At 36.2% G+C, this 17,494-nt stretch overlaps 1 protein-coding gene across 1 annotated transcript in view; it reads right to left on the reverse strand.

The window, feature by feature from the left end:
- Window positions 1–17,494, reverse strand: part of OTOGL (otogelin like) — a 148,148-nt gene that overhangs the window by 26,438 nt on the left and 104,216 nt on the right. The window contains 8 exon segments of the mRNA XM_032646052.1: window positions 169–310; window positions 3,631–3,845; window positions 6,585–6,774; window positions 8,772–8,864; window positions 8,957–8,980; window positions 9,214–9,356; window positions 9,617–9,794; window positions 12,934–13,001. Coding sequence (XP_032501943.1) covers window positions 169–310; window positions 3,631–3,845; window positions 6,585–6,774; window positions 8,772–8,864; window positions 8,957–8,980; window positions 9,214–9,356; window positions 9,617–9,794; window positions 12,934–13,001 — 1,053 coding nt within the window.

Consider the following 17,494-nt stretch of genomic DNA (forward strand, 5'->3'; position numbering starts at 1 on the left):
TAGAGAAAAGCACGCGTGCAGCAATGAAGTCCCAACACAGCCAAAAATAAATAAATAAATGAATTTTAAAAAATTATTTTGTGCTGAAAAGGAAAAGAAAGAAGTAAATGCAAAAAACTGGACTGTTATTTGAGTGTTGGAAAATATTGTTTGAAGTGTACTACTTACAGCAGTAATCAGGTGTTCTCCATGGAATGCAAATGTCAAACTTGTTACATAGAGCCACATATGCAGAAAGGGCATCACATTCATAGTTCCAAAAATAGGTGTAATTGATCCACATCTTTTCACAAAAGTCTTGTGGTGAAACCTAGAGATACATTGTGCCTTGGGATAAGTTATGTTGTTTTATTTCTCTGAAGGCCCTAAGCTAGACTAAACTATCTGGAGAATCAAAAGGTAGCAAGTTAATATTCATTATAGTTCCTCTTTGACCTTAGATTTTCAAAGCTTCGTAATATTAGATGTCACTTCTGAATTTATAATTTTTTAAACACACAGTTTTAGATAAGATAAATATTGTCTGTACTAATGTACATAAATCTATCTTATAAAGATGGAAAAGAAACAGAGTACGTGGATCTAGCAAAAACCTATTTCTGATATTACATTTTGGGTTACAATCATGTTTTCTATATACTGAATAAGACTTTGATCTATTACAGATAAAACTGGAAACTCCTAAAGCTTTCTGTAATGATACATGGCACTGCCCATTAAATGAGGTTATAAATGCTTCTCAAAAAATTGTGTACTAATATTGAACATTAGTCAAATAATTTATATAATTTGTCATGCCTCAACTTAATTAGAAACTCATTTTTTCTACAGATTATGTTTCATTTTGATCTAGAGATACCTGAAATCTAAATAATTTAACTTGAAACAACATTCACTCCAATTTTTCTCTGCTCATTTATTCAGCAAACATACTAAGCAACTACATTCAGATGTTAAATTTGGACACAGGTCAAAGTGTCAGATAAAAATACTTAATATTTTTCATATCCTATCATTTTTTCTTCAAGGTCCATATCTATAAAAACTAAGATATTACTTCCTTTTTAGTCTCCTCTGTTGAATCTCCTCAGTTTCCAACCATTTTACTTTTCATGGAATACTTGCTATGATCAACAAGAGCCCCCTACTTGTCAAATCCAGGGAACACCCTGATATTCTAAACCCTCGCCAACCTCTCAGAGGCGTATGATGCCATGCACGGCCTCTGTGTCTTAAAAGCCTCTCCCTTGACTTTGAGAGCACCACACTGGTGCCTTTCCATCTGTTCATTGCTGTCTCCTCTTCCTGATTCATTCTGAGTATTTGTCTAGACCCCTTCCTTGATCGCCCTGTCTACTCACTACAAACGCTCTTCCTGGGCTCACCCATTCCCACAGTTTCTACCGCCATCTTGGGCATTTACATCTTCACCTTGGTTTCTTCATAAGTTAAATAGAGTTAATAATAAACCTACTACTACTTTAGATTGCTGTGAGCTAATATATGGAAAGTATAGAGAGCAGACTCTGGCACATCATACATGAGTTACTGTTATTTTTTAAAACTCCATATACTAATAACTCCCCAAACTTGACCTCTGGCTTCAACTGGTCTCCTCTGAGATCTAGAATAGCTTCAAATTTTTTCTGGGTATTTTTGCCTTGAAGTCCCACATGACTTAATTTTTCCAATATAAAAATAATTGTAACCCTTCTCTACTGAACCCACAAAAGCTGATTCTCCTGTATCCTCCATTCACTTATGCATCCTTTCACGGTTTATTGAGCACCTAACTACTTATCAGGCACCGTACTATTCATGAGGAATATAAAGGTGACTAAAACAGACCTGTTCTCTGCCTTGTGGATCTCATAGTTAAAGCCTATGTGTTGAATCAAGAGGAGTCACCATGCTAAAATAGATCAGAGGAGGGAAGTATTCTAGCTTAGGACACTCCAAGCATAAAAGCCCATTTGCAATAGTGCAACAGTTGAAAGGAGACTGGAATGCCTGGAGCTTAGCCAGTAAGAAAAGTGTAGCACAAGAGGAAGCTGGAAAAGTAGGCAGGCCAAAGCACAGAGGAAATTATAAGCCCTGATAAATTTAGAGCGTATTCTAAGGGTAAGTGAAAGACACCGAAGGATTTTAGGTAGAGAAATAATCCAATTGTGTTTCCATTTTCAAAAGATCATCTGCCTGCTATGTGGAGATTTGCAAATGAGGATGAAGATTAGAAGCGGAAAAACGAAATGTCAAGCATTCCTTCCTTTTGCCATCAGATTCACTGGGAGGAACCTAAGGGAAAGCTGGAGCTATCATAGACTAAATGGTACCCTATGTTGCCTCACTATGCCTTGAATAGTCAAGCTGAAAAGTTTCCTGATGTAATCAACCTTCTAAGTTACCAGTTAAAAATGCAATTTTTGAAGGTCCTTATGCTTTAAAAAGAGATTACAATGACACTGAAATGAGTTAAAAAGTATTTGATTTTTTTTTCATTTTTATATGCATGCATTTTAAAATGTAAACATTTAAAACTTACTTTGTTGCAAATCTCTGAGCAAAACTGAAGCTCCAGAAAGATACACCATTTTTATCCCATGACTTCATATCCTTTGTCTTTTCCCTCAGAGAACTCATAGAGGGCAGGCTGAGAACTATGGCGTCTACGCTTGATGGCCGAACACAGAAAGTCCTAGAGTGAACTCCTTCTGCTTTGACAATTCACTCACTCTCCTTCCCAGACTTCGCCCCTCCGTAAGTCTTGCACTAAGCTATTTCAGTGTTTTCCTAACATGGCCTTTTCCAGCAACCCTGCTCTTGTCATACTGTTTTCTTGGCCTAGGTCTCCCTTCCTCCCTCTTCTCTCCTGGCAAACTCATCCTTCTAAATAATTAAGATGTCTGAAACCCTGGGAAGTCTTCTCCCGACTTGGGTGCCTATGCATCTCCATATTGTATATGTTGATTAATCTGTTCACAGACTTGCCTTCCTTCTAGACTCTTCGAGAGCAAGGAGAGGGTCTTACTCATCTTTGTATCATAGGAGTTTAACACAGTGCCTAGTAGGTACTTGATCTCACTAACTTTTCATTTAATGATACACGAAATGCTGTATTTGTCTGTCTTTTGTCTCTAACAACAGATCTTTTTTTAACGATGCAGATTATTTAAAATATCTACTAGTCACCTAAAGTCAGAAAGTTAGAGACTAATAAAGAACAATTAAATTGTTCTCCTAAGTTAGAGACTAATAAAGAACAATTAAATTGTTCTCCTAAGAGGCCAGGAATTGATTAAAGCCTCACTGTCTTGGTTTCTATACTGGGTTATCAAATGGCATTCATCTCTTTCTCCTAGAGGCATTTATTCATAGGACAAAATTTCACTTTTCTTGAAAGCTGTAGATATAGTTCAGAAAAAAAAACATGGGGGGAAAAAGATAATTATCCTTCCTGTTCTATAAGTCAATAAACAGTAAATGATTTTGAATTCCAAAGCGTACTGAGAGGACGTTTGGGGATATACTATTCTCAGTAGAAGAACATCACGGCAAGAACAAGAAGTTATTGGCTTTTCCTCTCAACATGTCTAACATGACAGTTCTGATTTATGGTTGCTTTCAACTTACTTCATTATGGCATGGGATGAAAACTCTTCTATTTAATAACTCAATGCAGTGACTGCAGTCGTGCTCAGTACAATTTCTAAAAGGCCTCCTCGTTGTTACTTCAAATGATTTCTCAATTTCCCAGCTCTCAATAAATAATTCTATGTCTTCCATATTCGTAATGATTGTGCCATTTTGCATCCTTAGATCATCATCTGGATCTTCATTGCAAGTTCCTAAAAAGATGTGTGACATTTAGAAGGAAAAATTTTTTTCCCTTAAACCAAATATAGGCAGCAGAAGTAAATCATCTCAATAACTGATTTAAAATGAATAAATTATTTACTGAATCAGGCACCAAATTTATGTCCTTTGACTTTAACATTGATTGAATTTTTTTTAATTATGTGTCTGATTCTTTGATAAAATAGTATAGAACTGTCTTAACCAGATAAGAAAGAAATTATAATCCTAGAAGTCAAGATATGTTGAAAGATCATAGAAGAAGAAAGAGGAGATTGATTCTGTCCCTACACTCTTCCACTATTACCACTATCTCATAATTTAAGAACTAGTTCTTAAATCTGACGGGGTATTCCCCAGAATAGTAGACATTTTGTGATTGCCTCCTAAGCATCTATTCCCCCAGGAAAACCCTGCCTGAAAACATTAAATTTTTCTCTTCAGGAACTATCTCTGCCCCATTACCTAGCACATGACGCCACTCCAGCAGAGGGCCCTGGTAAGCATAAAGGTAAGCCTTACTCCCTTTCATTAACAACTGTTACAGGTAATCCAGGCATAAACCAGTCAGCTTGTGGCAGTCACTTAGACACACAGATTTGTTCAACATTAGAACAACCATTGTTAAGCTCAGGATTTGACCTGGGGAATTCTAGGACATAGACAATCTCTCTTCCTTGCAATGACATGGCCGATTGATGGCTGTGATGCTGTGACCTGCTATAGCCTCTAGCTTCCTTCAGGGAAGCCAAACTGAGGACAGAGCTTACTTTTTATCTAGTGAAGTGAAAAGCCAAGGGAAGTACAGAGAAATGGGCCTAGGACCCTGATCATACCTTACCTGAATCCCACCCTACTTTAAGACATAATTTTTTCTTAATTCCCAAGGCTCCTAGCTATAAAAGATACGAGTTAAACATTTTTTTCAGGTATCAAATCTTAATCCTCAAGCAGTTATAACAAGATCAATAAAGGTTTCTGCTGCCATAGTTGCCCCACACTTGTAAATATACAGGAGACTGAGTACAGTACAAATAAATAAATAAAGCTCAAGCTAAGTGAGCTATACTGTAAAGCAGCTATGTTTAAAGTCTAAACTCTTCTGGGAAGAGGTATTGGTAGTAAAAATATGTTTTCATTGCAACTCTAGCCACCACTCCTGTGACTTCACAGTGCTATGGAGAACAAGTTGTCAATATAGACCTCCCATTCTGGTGTCCATACTCAGTTTGGGTCACACTCTTGTCCACTACAACTCAATCAGCCAGCACCCTGATTTCCTTTTAACAAACCACCGCTCTCCCATTGTGGAGGTCAGGAAGTTTAGGGGGTGACCCTTGTTAGCAAAAAGGTGACCCTAGCCCCTTCTCTATAGTGACTAGTTAAGAATCCAGTTAGCAGACTGTCTCCATAAAAGCATGAGCTGACAGTAGAGGAAAAGAACCAAACAAACATGAAAATCAAGCAGAAGTTATAGCACACAGAAGTGATAAATCAGAAGAGAAAATATGCATTCCCCAAATCCCTGAGTTATTACTCAATAATATCTATTGGGTTATTATGTATACCCAATACCATGTATATACAATAACTATTTCCACAATGATAACCTAAGTCACCACAGAAGTCTGTGCTGTGTTTAGCATGCTCTAAACAGGCAAGGAAATTGTAAACCATTTTAGCCAAACTTTCCACTAAATGCTTTACATTTTTGAAGAAGAAATTTGGGTATCTCATATAATTTGTTGAGAGCAAGGACTTGGTCTATTTGTTTTGAGTTGTCAGCACCAAGCATAATGCCAGACACTCAGAAGCTGATCCATTAACTTTTACTCAATTAATATTTAGTGAGTTTAAAATAGATGTATTTGTACTAAGCTAATATTTATTGACTGTATTAAGCAATGTGTTAAGTGTTTTACGTTAACTTTCACATTCAATTCTAACAACAATTTTGAAGGTAGATTTTACTATTCCCATTTTAAAGATAAGGAAACTGATGTTCACTTAACCATCTGTAAACGGGATAGCTCTGGCAGACACCAGAGCCAGAATTGTTCTTTTTATTTTGTTATGTACCTAGAGATATTTCTAATTTGTTTCCTTTGGCTTATCACTATGTATCTATGTAACATATTGTGATAAGGAAGTGTAAGATGTACCTTTACACTTAGGTTACACTTATGGAACCTAAGTGTAAAGGTACGTCTAGGCTTTACACTTCATAAGAAAACTGGGACTAATATTCAGAACACTGTGTTCCCTGTATATAACTTTCAAGATGACTTAACTAAATTTTCTTTGATTTCAAACTTAAAAAAATAAGAAACAAAGTTATTTAAGTCTTTAATCATTCTATGCCTCATTTTTATCACTTATAAATTAACACTAGTGCCTACTTATTGAGGCTACTGTTAGAATTAAATGAGTTAAAGTATGTAAAATAATGCCTGACACTTCATTAATGCGTAATAAAGATGAGCTAGTAGGAATACAAACAGTATTGTAGAAACAGTGGTAAGCATATATTTCCATAAAATACCCAAGTTGAACTGTTATTTCTTGCTTCTAAGTCCATTTACGGAAAGACATTGCTTCCTTCACTATTCACATGGGGAACTGAAAGTTAACATCACTTCTCCAACCCAAAAAATGGGGCAAGAGGGGTCAAGACGGTGTAATGTGAACAGAAAAAAAAAAGAAGAAATAGAGATTTGAAAAGCAGTGCTCACCACAAAGTCCTTCTGTGTAGGATGACAAGTTAAATTGAGAGCCAAAATGAATGTCTATGATCCCTGTAAGATGAGCCCATTTTATGATTAGTCCAGCTGGAGTAGTAATCACATACACTGAACCAGAATCCTCTATGGACAGATCTTGATTTGAAAAAGGCAAAGGTACAGCAATAGAATCCACTTCTACCTAAAATTACATAATGCATTTACACCTATTAGAACAATGTTTATGTTTTAATATACACTCATAAAAATTAGGAAAATTCAGATTATTCCATTTCTTCTGATTTAACGTAAACTATTTTTAAATGCTTAAAAATCTACTTCTCTGCTGCTGCCACAGTTTCTCACAACTCCTAAGTTCTTTTATTGTTCTTTTGCTGTCTTGCTATAGTCAATATTTGTTCTAACCTCATTGCCCTTTATTTTCTTCAAAACCTAACTTTCTTCTAAGTTATATATGCTTTTTTATGTTTCCCCCAATATATGTTGATTATACCATTACCTCCTAATATAAATTAAAGATAATAAAGTTTTTTTCAGGATGTTTTCTTTAATCTGGGTCCTCTATTTGATCTTCTAAATCAGTGTTTGTTTAATTATAATGTTCATAATAACCATCTGTGAAGCTTGGTAAAGATTAAGATTACCAGAAATTCTACTTCCAAGGTTTGGATTGGATCCTAGATCTTATATTTTTAACACGTTTTCTTGGTAATACTAATATAAGGAATCCAAGGATTTTTACTTTGAAAACAGTGCTTTAAATAACAATGATGACATGGAACCATGAGCTGTAACTAGCAGTAAATTTCTCAGAGTTCTATCTGACTAACCATCCAATTTCTCATCTTTATATCTTCCTCCTCTTGCTACCCTCAAGCTGAAACAGCCTTCTTTGCCTGGTTAATTTCTACTCATTCTTTAACATTTATCTTAGGTGTCACCTCCTCCAAAAATATCCACTTGACCCTCCTATAAACTGCATTTTTCAATGACCTGTATCTCTGTTTCCATGATATCTTGGTCATCACTCTATCACTATAGCTCCTACTGCCTTTTAATTGGCAGATAATGACATTTATGCACCCCACACACAACTGCAAGTTACTTGAGATCAGGACCTGTGTCATTTTATCACATAAACTCACTAAATGATTTTTTAAGTTAACAAGTTTTCAACTGAATACATGACCAGCCATCAGTTCAGCTGAGGCCAAAAATAAGCCCTTCCAACCAAATGTTCACAACAACAGCACGGACCAGGTTTGAGTTTAATTTCCCACCCACTTCCTGTTAATATACCAACCTCATTAAAATCAAAGGTATATATAGAAATTCTCGTGTCCAAAAAAGTAACACATTCATATATTTTAAGTTTGACTTAAAGTTAAACTTTCTGATATCTTACTGCATTTTAGGCTTGCTTTAACACTGTTTCCAGTCTAGAATGTATGGCCTGTGCTAACAGAATTATTTCCAGAAAGCATATAACATCTCAGCCATTTTGAGCAAAATCTTTATAAATTTTTTTTTTTATGTTTTTGAGAGACCATGTAGACCTGAGTGAAGCATCCAGCTTATAACTCACTCCTATTTGGTAAATATAATTCCTTTGGATAAAGGTTTTTCCTGTAAAATCAAATGGCTCCTTTCCAACTTTTTAATGGTGCATTGCTCTTCTTCAGTTCATTTCAACAAATTTAAATATTCCTTCATTTTTTTAAGCTATCAGTTAATGGTGTCAACATTTCAAAACTACTCTTTCCCTCTGTTTTTCTCTCAGTAGTCTTCCTTCGGGTGTTCTTGGCTGCTACCCTTTGCAACCTTAGGATCCTCTCTTTCACATCATTTCCACTTTGTCTAATCTGAAACACTAAACATTAACTCTGACACTAAGAAGCTTGGCCACTCATATGATCCAAGAGAGCCGTAGCATGTTTAACATGGCTGTTTCAGTTAACCTCAAAAGGGGAGAAACATTTGCAACAGTTGGCATGTTATGGTAGGAGACATATAACAGTATGAAACACATTTTCAACTGTCCATGAAAAGAATGATTAGACATCATAGCAATGAAATTCCACTGATGTGTTTAATTTCCCCTCTTTTTGGAAATAACTGTGCTTATGGAATTTCTCAATTTCATCCATTATGAGGATATGCTTTACTTTGTGTTCCTACCTTTCTTGCTGCCCGATTGACAAGTACGTTATGTAGAGGTGTGGTCAAATTTAACTTCTTAAAACAAAGTGCAGAGATTCTTCCAGAGGAAGCCTTAATTTGAAAGAAAATTGCAACTTTATGTAGTTAAACATAATTTTAGCAATAAACATAAGTAATTCACTAGACATTTTGCAGATACTCACTAGCTTTTTAAATGAGTTTCCATTCTGAAAGAAAAAACATTAAAAAAAAATACATTACTTGACTTTTAAAAACACTATTTGGATTAATACTATATGCCTCTAAATATATTCACATGAAACACGTTTTGTTTTAAGTACCAGAAGATAAACCTCAGTGAGTTGTTGAGTCCTTTCTTACTCTGGGAACACCTAATGTTGCAACATACTTCTGCTACTAGATTTATGAAGAAATGACAAAAGAACAGATTATGACTTACCTGATTCATGGAACATTTTTCAATATGAGCAACTATAACTTCTCCAGGAATTCTTACTAAGATATAAGAAGCCATACTATACAATGCTGCATTATTTCCATCAAATGTAATAATGCTGAGCTCTGACAACATGGAACACCGACCTAAAAAGTGGTAGAGAGTAGATTTAGTCTATTAACTAATTATTTGTATTACAGTAATAACTGCTCCTTTAAAAACATCTTTTAAATTAGTCTCCTTATGTTTGACAAAAAGCAACTCTAAAAGTTACTGGGAATCAAAATCATAAATCAAATGAAGAAAGTTCAACAATAACTTTGTCTTGATGAGGTGATTGCTTCAAAAAAAAATAATAATCTCCCCCGATTAAAAATTCATTGCCATGTAAGGAATGCAGACTTACACGGACATTCCCACTCAGGGCAGCAAATATCTCTGTTCACTTGAACAGCTCTTCCCCGGAAACCACAGTCAGGCATTTCTATGTCCTTTGGGCAATTAAGAGACCAGTTGTACAATTTCCATTCCATATCAAGGCATATATATTGGGTACAATTATAAACAGGATCAAATTCTTGAGGCTGTTAATAAAAAAGAAAATTAATGCATATTTTTCCATTTTCAACTAATGTTTTAATTTTTAAGTTTCCCATTCACATTGCTTATAGTGTACATTTCCTAAATACAAAAGCTTTTGAAAGATGAACAACTAAAATTTCACTACAGCTTTTTGTTGAGGTATCCTCTCTGAAATATTCAGTATGAACTTCATTTAAACTTTACCTTAATATTGATTTGACTATCAGAATTGTCCAGATACCCAACTTCTGAGCAAACTGAAGTCTTGTCCTAAATTGCCTAGATTAGTGCTTTGCAAGCAGACTTATACAGTGGCAGTCAACCTTTCGTATTATGTTGTATAAAGCTAGTATATGATTAAGACTTCTGTTGAGGTCAGTTTTAAAAAAATTACAACTTAATATTATCCATATATTCCATTAAAACTCAAATGTGATATCAGTTTGACAGCACCTGGGTAGAATCATAAATTACTTTTTATATATAGCTCACAGACTTCTAGATAAATAAATAAAAAAATAAATAAGTGGTAGATTTTTTTATAAATTACATTCTATATAAATTATAGTAATAACTATAGCAATGATAAATAATATAACACTTATTACGCTCCAGACGTTGTTCTAATTAGTCTATTTTATTCCCGCAAAAACACCCTCTGAGGTAGGAGCTAATATTTTTCCCTATTTCTCAGATAGAAAATCAGGTTTAAGGTCAAATTAACTTGCCCTGAGTTTCACAGCTAGTAGAGTCAGAACTTAAATTCAGGCATTGTTGCTCTGAAGACCAGGGCTCTTAACTACTACTCTATACTGCATCTCAGGGGATGGAGGAAGAAAAATTAACATCTATTTAGCACCTATTATATATCATGCACTAATAAAGTAGCTTTTTTCATTTAATTCTCCCTGAATTTTGTGGGTCAGTTTATATCATTCCAGTGTTATACATGATAAAAAACAAGAATAAGAGAGGGTAAATAGTTTTCTAAATAGTGAGACTATTAAGAGAGGACTTCTCAATTTAAAAGCCAAAAGTAGGCAAATAGTCAAGTTCAGTCTCGCAAAATTTTCTGTGTATAAGTTGTATCAACTCCCAGAAAATGAAAGGAGATAGAGGAAAACTGAAACGCCTAAACAACACCTAAACCACCTAAAGAATCTATACCTTCCACTCTACTGAAAGAATCTTTAACAAGGTCACCAATGAACTCCACATTGCTAAATTCAATGATCAATTCTCAGACCTCATCTGGTTGACCTGTTAACATATTTAGTATAGCTTATTACTCCATCTTCCTTAATATTTTCTTTTCTTGGCTTCCAGATCACCTACAATCTCCTCCATTTTCTCCTAGCTCAGTGGTTAATATCCTTTGCATGTTTGTCATTGTTTCTCAATCTGTTGAAGTTGTAGTGGCCCTTCTCTCTTCCCTGTCTTCACTCAATCCCTTTGTGATCTCATCTAATCCCACAATTTTAAATACCCTTCATCCACTGAGAATTACAAAAATTTCATCTTAACTTGATCTCTACCCTAAACTCCACTTGTGTTCACCAGATCTGTGTACCCATAGCTTTTTGATGTCTAAGAGGAATCTTAATCTTTACGTGGCAAAACTGAACTCCTGACTCTACCCACCCCAGACCTTCACTTCCCACAGTTTCCCCATCCTGATCAATGCCCACTTTAAACTTCAGTTGTTCAAGGCAAAACTCTTAGAATCCTTAATGCCTCTTTTTCATTCACACCTCACATCTAATTCTTCAGTAATTTCTGTAGCCTCTACCTTCAGAACAGATCCAGAACCCAGACATTTCTCACCATCTCCAATGCTATCACCTGGTCCAGATCACCATCAGTCTCTTGCCTAAACTCCTGCAATAGCCTCCTAACTGGTTCTATTGTCTCTTTACACCGTACTCTCAACACAGCAGCTAAAATGATCCTGAAACAGATCAGATGATATAATTCCTCTGCTCAGAAATCTCCCTTTTCTCTTCCTGTGTCATTTAGAATGAAAGCCACAGTCTTCACAATCATCCACAAGGCCTTACATAATCTAGTTTATTTCCTACTATTATTACATAATCTAATTTACTTCCTACTATTTTACTCCATACTATTTTACTCCTTGCTATTCTTTTATTGTTTTAAGATGTTAGGTACATTCTCAGCTCAGGGCCTTTGCACTTGGTTGGCCCCTCTGCCTGGAATGCTGTTGCCCTGGTTCTTTGCGTGGTTCACTCTTTCACTTCTTCAGATTTTCTGCTCTAAAGTAACAGTCACTTTCTCAGTGAGGTTCAGTGAGGATCATTTCATTGAAAATAGTTTTATTTTTCTCCTGAGCAGCAATCTCTAGCGTTTTACATAACTTGGTAATTTATTTTGCTTATTGGCTGCTTCAGAATCCAATAAAATGTAAACTCCATAAAAGCAGGAATTTTTGCCTGCTTTTATATTGCTTTATTTATGGTACCTGAATAGTTCCTAGCCAGAAATAGTGCTAAATAAAAATTGGTTGAATAAATCATTGGTTTATCAGAACAAGTAGCATATTTGGAGTAAGGAGATAATTTCTCAAGTTTCAGCCAAGACAATTACTAGCTCTGGGATTCAATGACCTTATCTTTTTTTGCTTACTAGTATATATTTGTCATCTTGCACAGTGCCCGGCATATAGCAGCTGCTTAATAAATATTTTTGAATGCCCGAAGAGAAGCCCACAATATGCTCTTTATTATTATAAAGAATTGTTATTATTAAAGAATTATTAAAGAAACATAATTATTATTAAGTTAATAAATTATCCAATAAATAAATCAATAAATAAAAGTATTAAATTATCACACGTAATTATTATTACACCTAACTATCACACAATTACTACTATTAAGGAATCATCCTTAAGACTTCATTTGCATTTTATTTGTTTTTCTTAGTGTGACCAGAGTCTAATTACTAAGAAATATCTGACAGTTAAAGAAATAAAATTGCTAAAATGTAATGCTTATTTAATTTAGCAAAGAAAGACTAGAGAGCATACCAAAAGAAGTTTAATAGCATCTGGATAGTGATACAGAAACATGAATAGACACAATAAGGAAATGACAAACAGCTGAAGAGATGACTCAGTCATACCTCACATTCCAAACCTGGCGTAGGTGTTAGCTTGTCAATCGCAGTGAAGTCTGATGGAGTAATCATTTCTGAAGGAAATGAAGAGGTCCCCTGCATTAGCGGAGTGGTATTGATCATATATAAAATTCATTTGTGATAGAGACCATGCTAAGAAATTTTAGATAGATTATTTCATTTAATTCTAACAAGAACCCTGTGAAGTAGATAATAATATTATTGTCATTTTACAGATAATGAGACTAAGGTTGTAGAGAGGTAAGCTGGTAAGTGTCAGAGGCAGAATTCGAACTTGGCAATTTTGATTCCAGAGCACTGGCTTTTAAGCACCATCCTAGAAACATCTTCAGTGCCTTGTTGGTGTCAACACAATTGTTTGAACAGGTAGAAATATCAATAGTATCACTAAAGATTGCTCAGGAGTTACAAATTTTGTTGCATTTCTAAAATGAGTAGTGAGGTTGATTCATTTCCCTGGTGAATCTCTAAAATGTTTTCCTTGCAAGCAGAATAGTTGATGCTGTGGATCATTGGAGACCTCAGTTGGGTGTGGCGAAGGAGTTACCCATGGAAAGGGAAAACACAACTGGTAAACACATTTGTAAGAGTTCTTCCAAAGCTTTTTGTTAGTACTAAAGGTATCTCTAAAATATTCAAAATCTGAAGGACTGTAGAAGAGTGAAAATGAATGGCTGAAATTTTGTCTAGCTGTAACTGCAGTGTCCATTGTTAATACCATCTAAAAATGACTATATTAGGGCTTCCCTGGTGGCGCAGTGGTTGAGAGTCCGCCTGCCGATGCAGGGGACATGGGTCGTGCCCCGGTCCGGGAGGATCCCGCATGCCGCGGCAGCAGCTGGGCCCGTGAGCCATGGCCGCTGAGCCTGCGCGTCCGGAGCCTGTGCTCCACAACGGGAGAGGCCACAGCAGTGAGAGGCCCGAGTATCGCAAAAAAAAAAAAAAAAAAAAAAAATGACTATATTAGTTTCCTATAACTGCTGTAAACAAATTATTACAAATTTAGTGTTTTGAAACATCACCAAATTATTATCTTGTGGTTCTGGAAGTCCGAAGTCCTAAAATCAAGATATCAGCAAGGGCTGTACTCCTTCTGGAGCCCCTATGGAAGAATCTGTTTCCTTGCCTTTTCCAACTATGGATTGCCTGAATACTTTGACTCATGGTCCCTTCTTCCAACTTCAAAGCCACAGAATAATATCTTCAAATCTCAATTTCTCTCTCTCTCTCTTTCTCTCCCTCCCTCCCTTTCTCCTTCCCTGCTGATTCTGACATCTGACATGTGACACCTTCTCTGACTCTGATCCTCCTCCTTCTCTTTTATAAGGACCCTATGATTACATTGGGCTCACATGAATAATCCAGGATAACTTCCCCATCTCAAAATTGTTAACTTTATCACATCTGCAAAGTCCCTTTAGCATGTAAGGTCCCATATTTATAAATTCTGGGCATTAAGACATGGACATCTTTGGAGGGCCATTATTCAGCCTACCACAATGACATTAGACAAAACTTTTATTTTTTTGTTAAATAAATTCCATAAATAACCTTAATTTTGTACTTATTTTATGGCTTCTAACTTACAAAATAAATGAAGTAGAATAAAAATTCCCATTGCTTGGTCCTATAAACAGTGTTCATGGTATATTAGATGTTGTATCTTCTAGAGAATATGAAATTTTTACAGACTTAAATACCTTCATTTCCATCATCATAAATGTTTGAGCAAAGTAATAGGAGACAAAGCTCCAGCCCAGAGCAAGCACAGAGTCATGAAAAATTCTGATAACTGGGGGTCTGAGTGGTCTCAGCGATAAAGTAGTCCATTGTTTTCTAAAATCATCAATGGGTTATAAGCACTGTCTTGGGGTAGAATTATAATAATCAAGCTTGTCATAATAACTATAGCTTTGTAGTAAGTTTTAAATTGCAAAGTATGAGTCCTACAACTTTGTCCTTTTTCAAGATTATTTTGGCTATTCTAGGTTCCCCGCATTTCCATATGAATGTAGGGTCCCTTTGTCAATTTCTGCAAAGAAGTAACTGGGATTTTGATAGGTATTGCATTAAATCTGTAAATAAAATTTGGGAGCATTGTCATTTTAGCAATATTAAGTCTCCCAGGAACATGAGACGGCTTTCCATTTATTTTGATCTTCCTAAATCCTTCAATAACATTTTGTAGTCTTCATTGTACAAGTCATATACTTCTTTTGCCAAATGTATTCCTACATATTTTATGCTACTGTAAATAGAATTGCTTTCTTCATTTCATTTTTAGATTGTTCATTGCTAGTACATAGAAATACAATTGATTTTAGTCACTGGTCTTTTTTTTCTGTAAGCTTGTTGATGTATTACTATTTGCCCATTAATTAGTGCTAACAGGTTTTAGTGGATACTTTAGAATAATCTGTATACAGGATCATATCATCTACAAATAAAAATAATTTTACAGGGTAGTTTTCTTACTTCTGAGGGTCATGGAGTAAAATCTATCTCCCCAATATAGTGACCACGGTACTTTAAATTGTTTTAGATGTTTAAAATATACAATGACTATTGATTTGGGGGGATATTACAGAATGCAAAGTAGACAGCAGTACTTAGAGGAATTAACAGTGTATGTCCCAGATTTAGTACATGCAGTGTTATTCTAAACTTATTCACTCCGTAGATTATACAACACAGGGAAAGTACTACCAGCCCCTCTCAAAATATGCTTTAAACTGTACTAAATTCACTGATGCCTAAAATTTTACAGCAGTAGAGTAATTCCTCATCTCTACAGTGCTAATAATAAGACCTCTCTCTTAGCTTTCTCATAAAGATTAAATACATGCAAAGTCCGTACTCCAATGCCTGACACATAGTAAGTACTCAGTAAATGGTTGCTATTAAGAATAGGAGTAATGAGTTGGGGAGGAACCAAGACGGCGGAGTAGAAGGACGTGCTCTCACTCCCTCTTGCGAGAACACCAGAATCACAACTAGCTGCTGGACAGTCATCGACAGGAAGACACTGGAACTCACCAAAAAAGATACCCCGCATCCAAAGACAAAGGAGAAGCCACAATGAGACAGTAGGAGGGGCGCAATCACAGTAAAATCAAATCCCATAACTGGTGGGTGGATGACTCACAGACTGGAGAACACTTATACCACAGAAGTCCACCCACTGGAGTGAAGGTTCTGAGTCCCACGTCAGGCTTCCCAATCTGGGGGTCCGGCAACGGGAGGAGGAATTCCTAAAGAATCAGACTTTAAAGCCTAGTGGGAATTGATTGCAGGACTTCGACAGGACTGGGAGAAAGAGAGACTCCACTCCTGGAGGGCACACACAAAGTAGTGTGCACATCGGGACGCAGGGGAAGGAGCTGTGACCCTGGGGTGACTGAACCACACCTACCTGCTAGTGTTGGAAGGTCTCCTGCAGAGGTGGGGGGTGGCTCTGGTTCAATGTGGGGACAAGGACACTGGCAGCAGAAGTTCTGGGAAGTACTCCTTGGCGTGAGCCCTCCCAGAGTCCCCCATTAGCCCCAACAAAGAGCCCAGGTAGGTTCCAGTGTTGGGTTGCCTCAGGCCAAACAGCCAACAGGGAGGGAACCCAGCCCCACCCAACAGCAGACAAGCGGATTAAAGTTTTACTGAGCTCTGCCCACCATAGCAACAGTCAGCTCTACCCACCACCAGTCCCTCCCATCAAGCCTCTTAGATCTAGCCTCATCCACAAGAGGGCAGATAGCAGAAGCAAGAAGAACTACAATCCTGCAGCCTGGCATGATATACAGTGGCATGATATACTCTACCCGGCAAGGATCTCATTCAGATTCGATGGAGAAATCGAAAGTTTTACAGACAAGCAAAAGCTAAGAGAATTCAGCACCACCAAACCAGCTCTAAAACAAATGCTAAAGGAATTTCTCTAAGTGGGAAACACAAGAGAAGAAAAGGACCTACAAAAACAAACCCCCCCAAAATTAAGAAAATGGTATTAGGAACATACATATTGATAATTACCTTAAACATGAATGAATTAAATGCTCCAACTAAAAGACACAGTCTTGCTGAATGGATACAAAAACAAGACCCATATATATATGCTGTCTACAAGAGACCCACTTCAGACCTAGGGACGCATACAGACTGAAAGTGAGGGGATGGAAAAAGATATTCCATGCAAATGGAAATCAAAAGAAAGCTGGAGTAGCAATACTCATATCAAATAAAATAGACTTTAAAATAAAGAATGTGACAAGAGACAAGGAAGGACACTACAAAATGATCAAGGGATCAATCCAAGAAGAAGATATAACAATTATAAATATATATGCACCCAACATAGGAGCACCTCAATACATAAGGCAACTGCTAACAGCTATAAAAGAGGAAATTGACAGTAACACAATAACAGTGGGGGACTTTAACACCTCACTTACACCAATGGACAGACCATCCAGACAGAAAATTAATAAGGAAACACAAGCTTTAAATGACACAATAGGTCAGATAGATTTAATTCATGTTTATAGGACATTCCATC

This window comes from Phocoena sinus, chromosome 10, assembly GCF_008692025.1.
Source record: "Phocoena sinus isolate mPhoSin1 chromosome 10, mPhoSin1.pri, whole genome shotgun sequence".
In the NCBI taxonomy this organism is placed as follows: Eukaryota; Metazoa; Chordata; class Mammalia; order Artiodactyla; family Phocoenidae; genus Phocoena; species Phocoena sinus.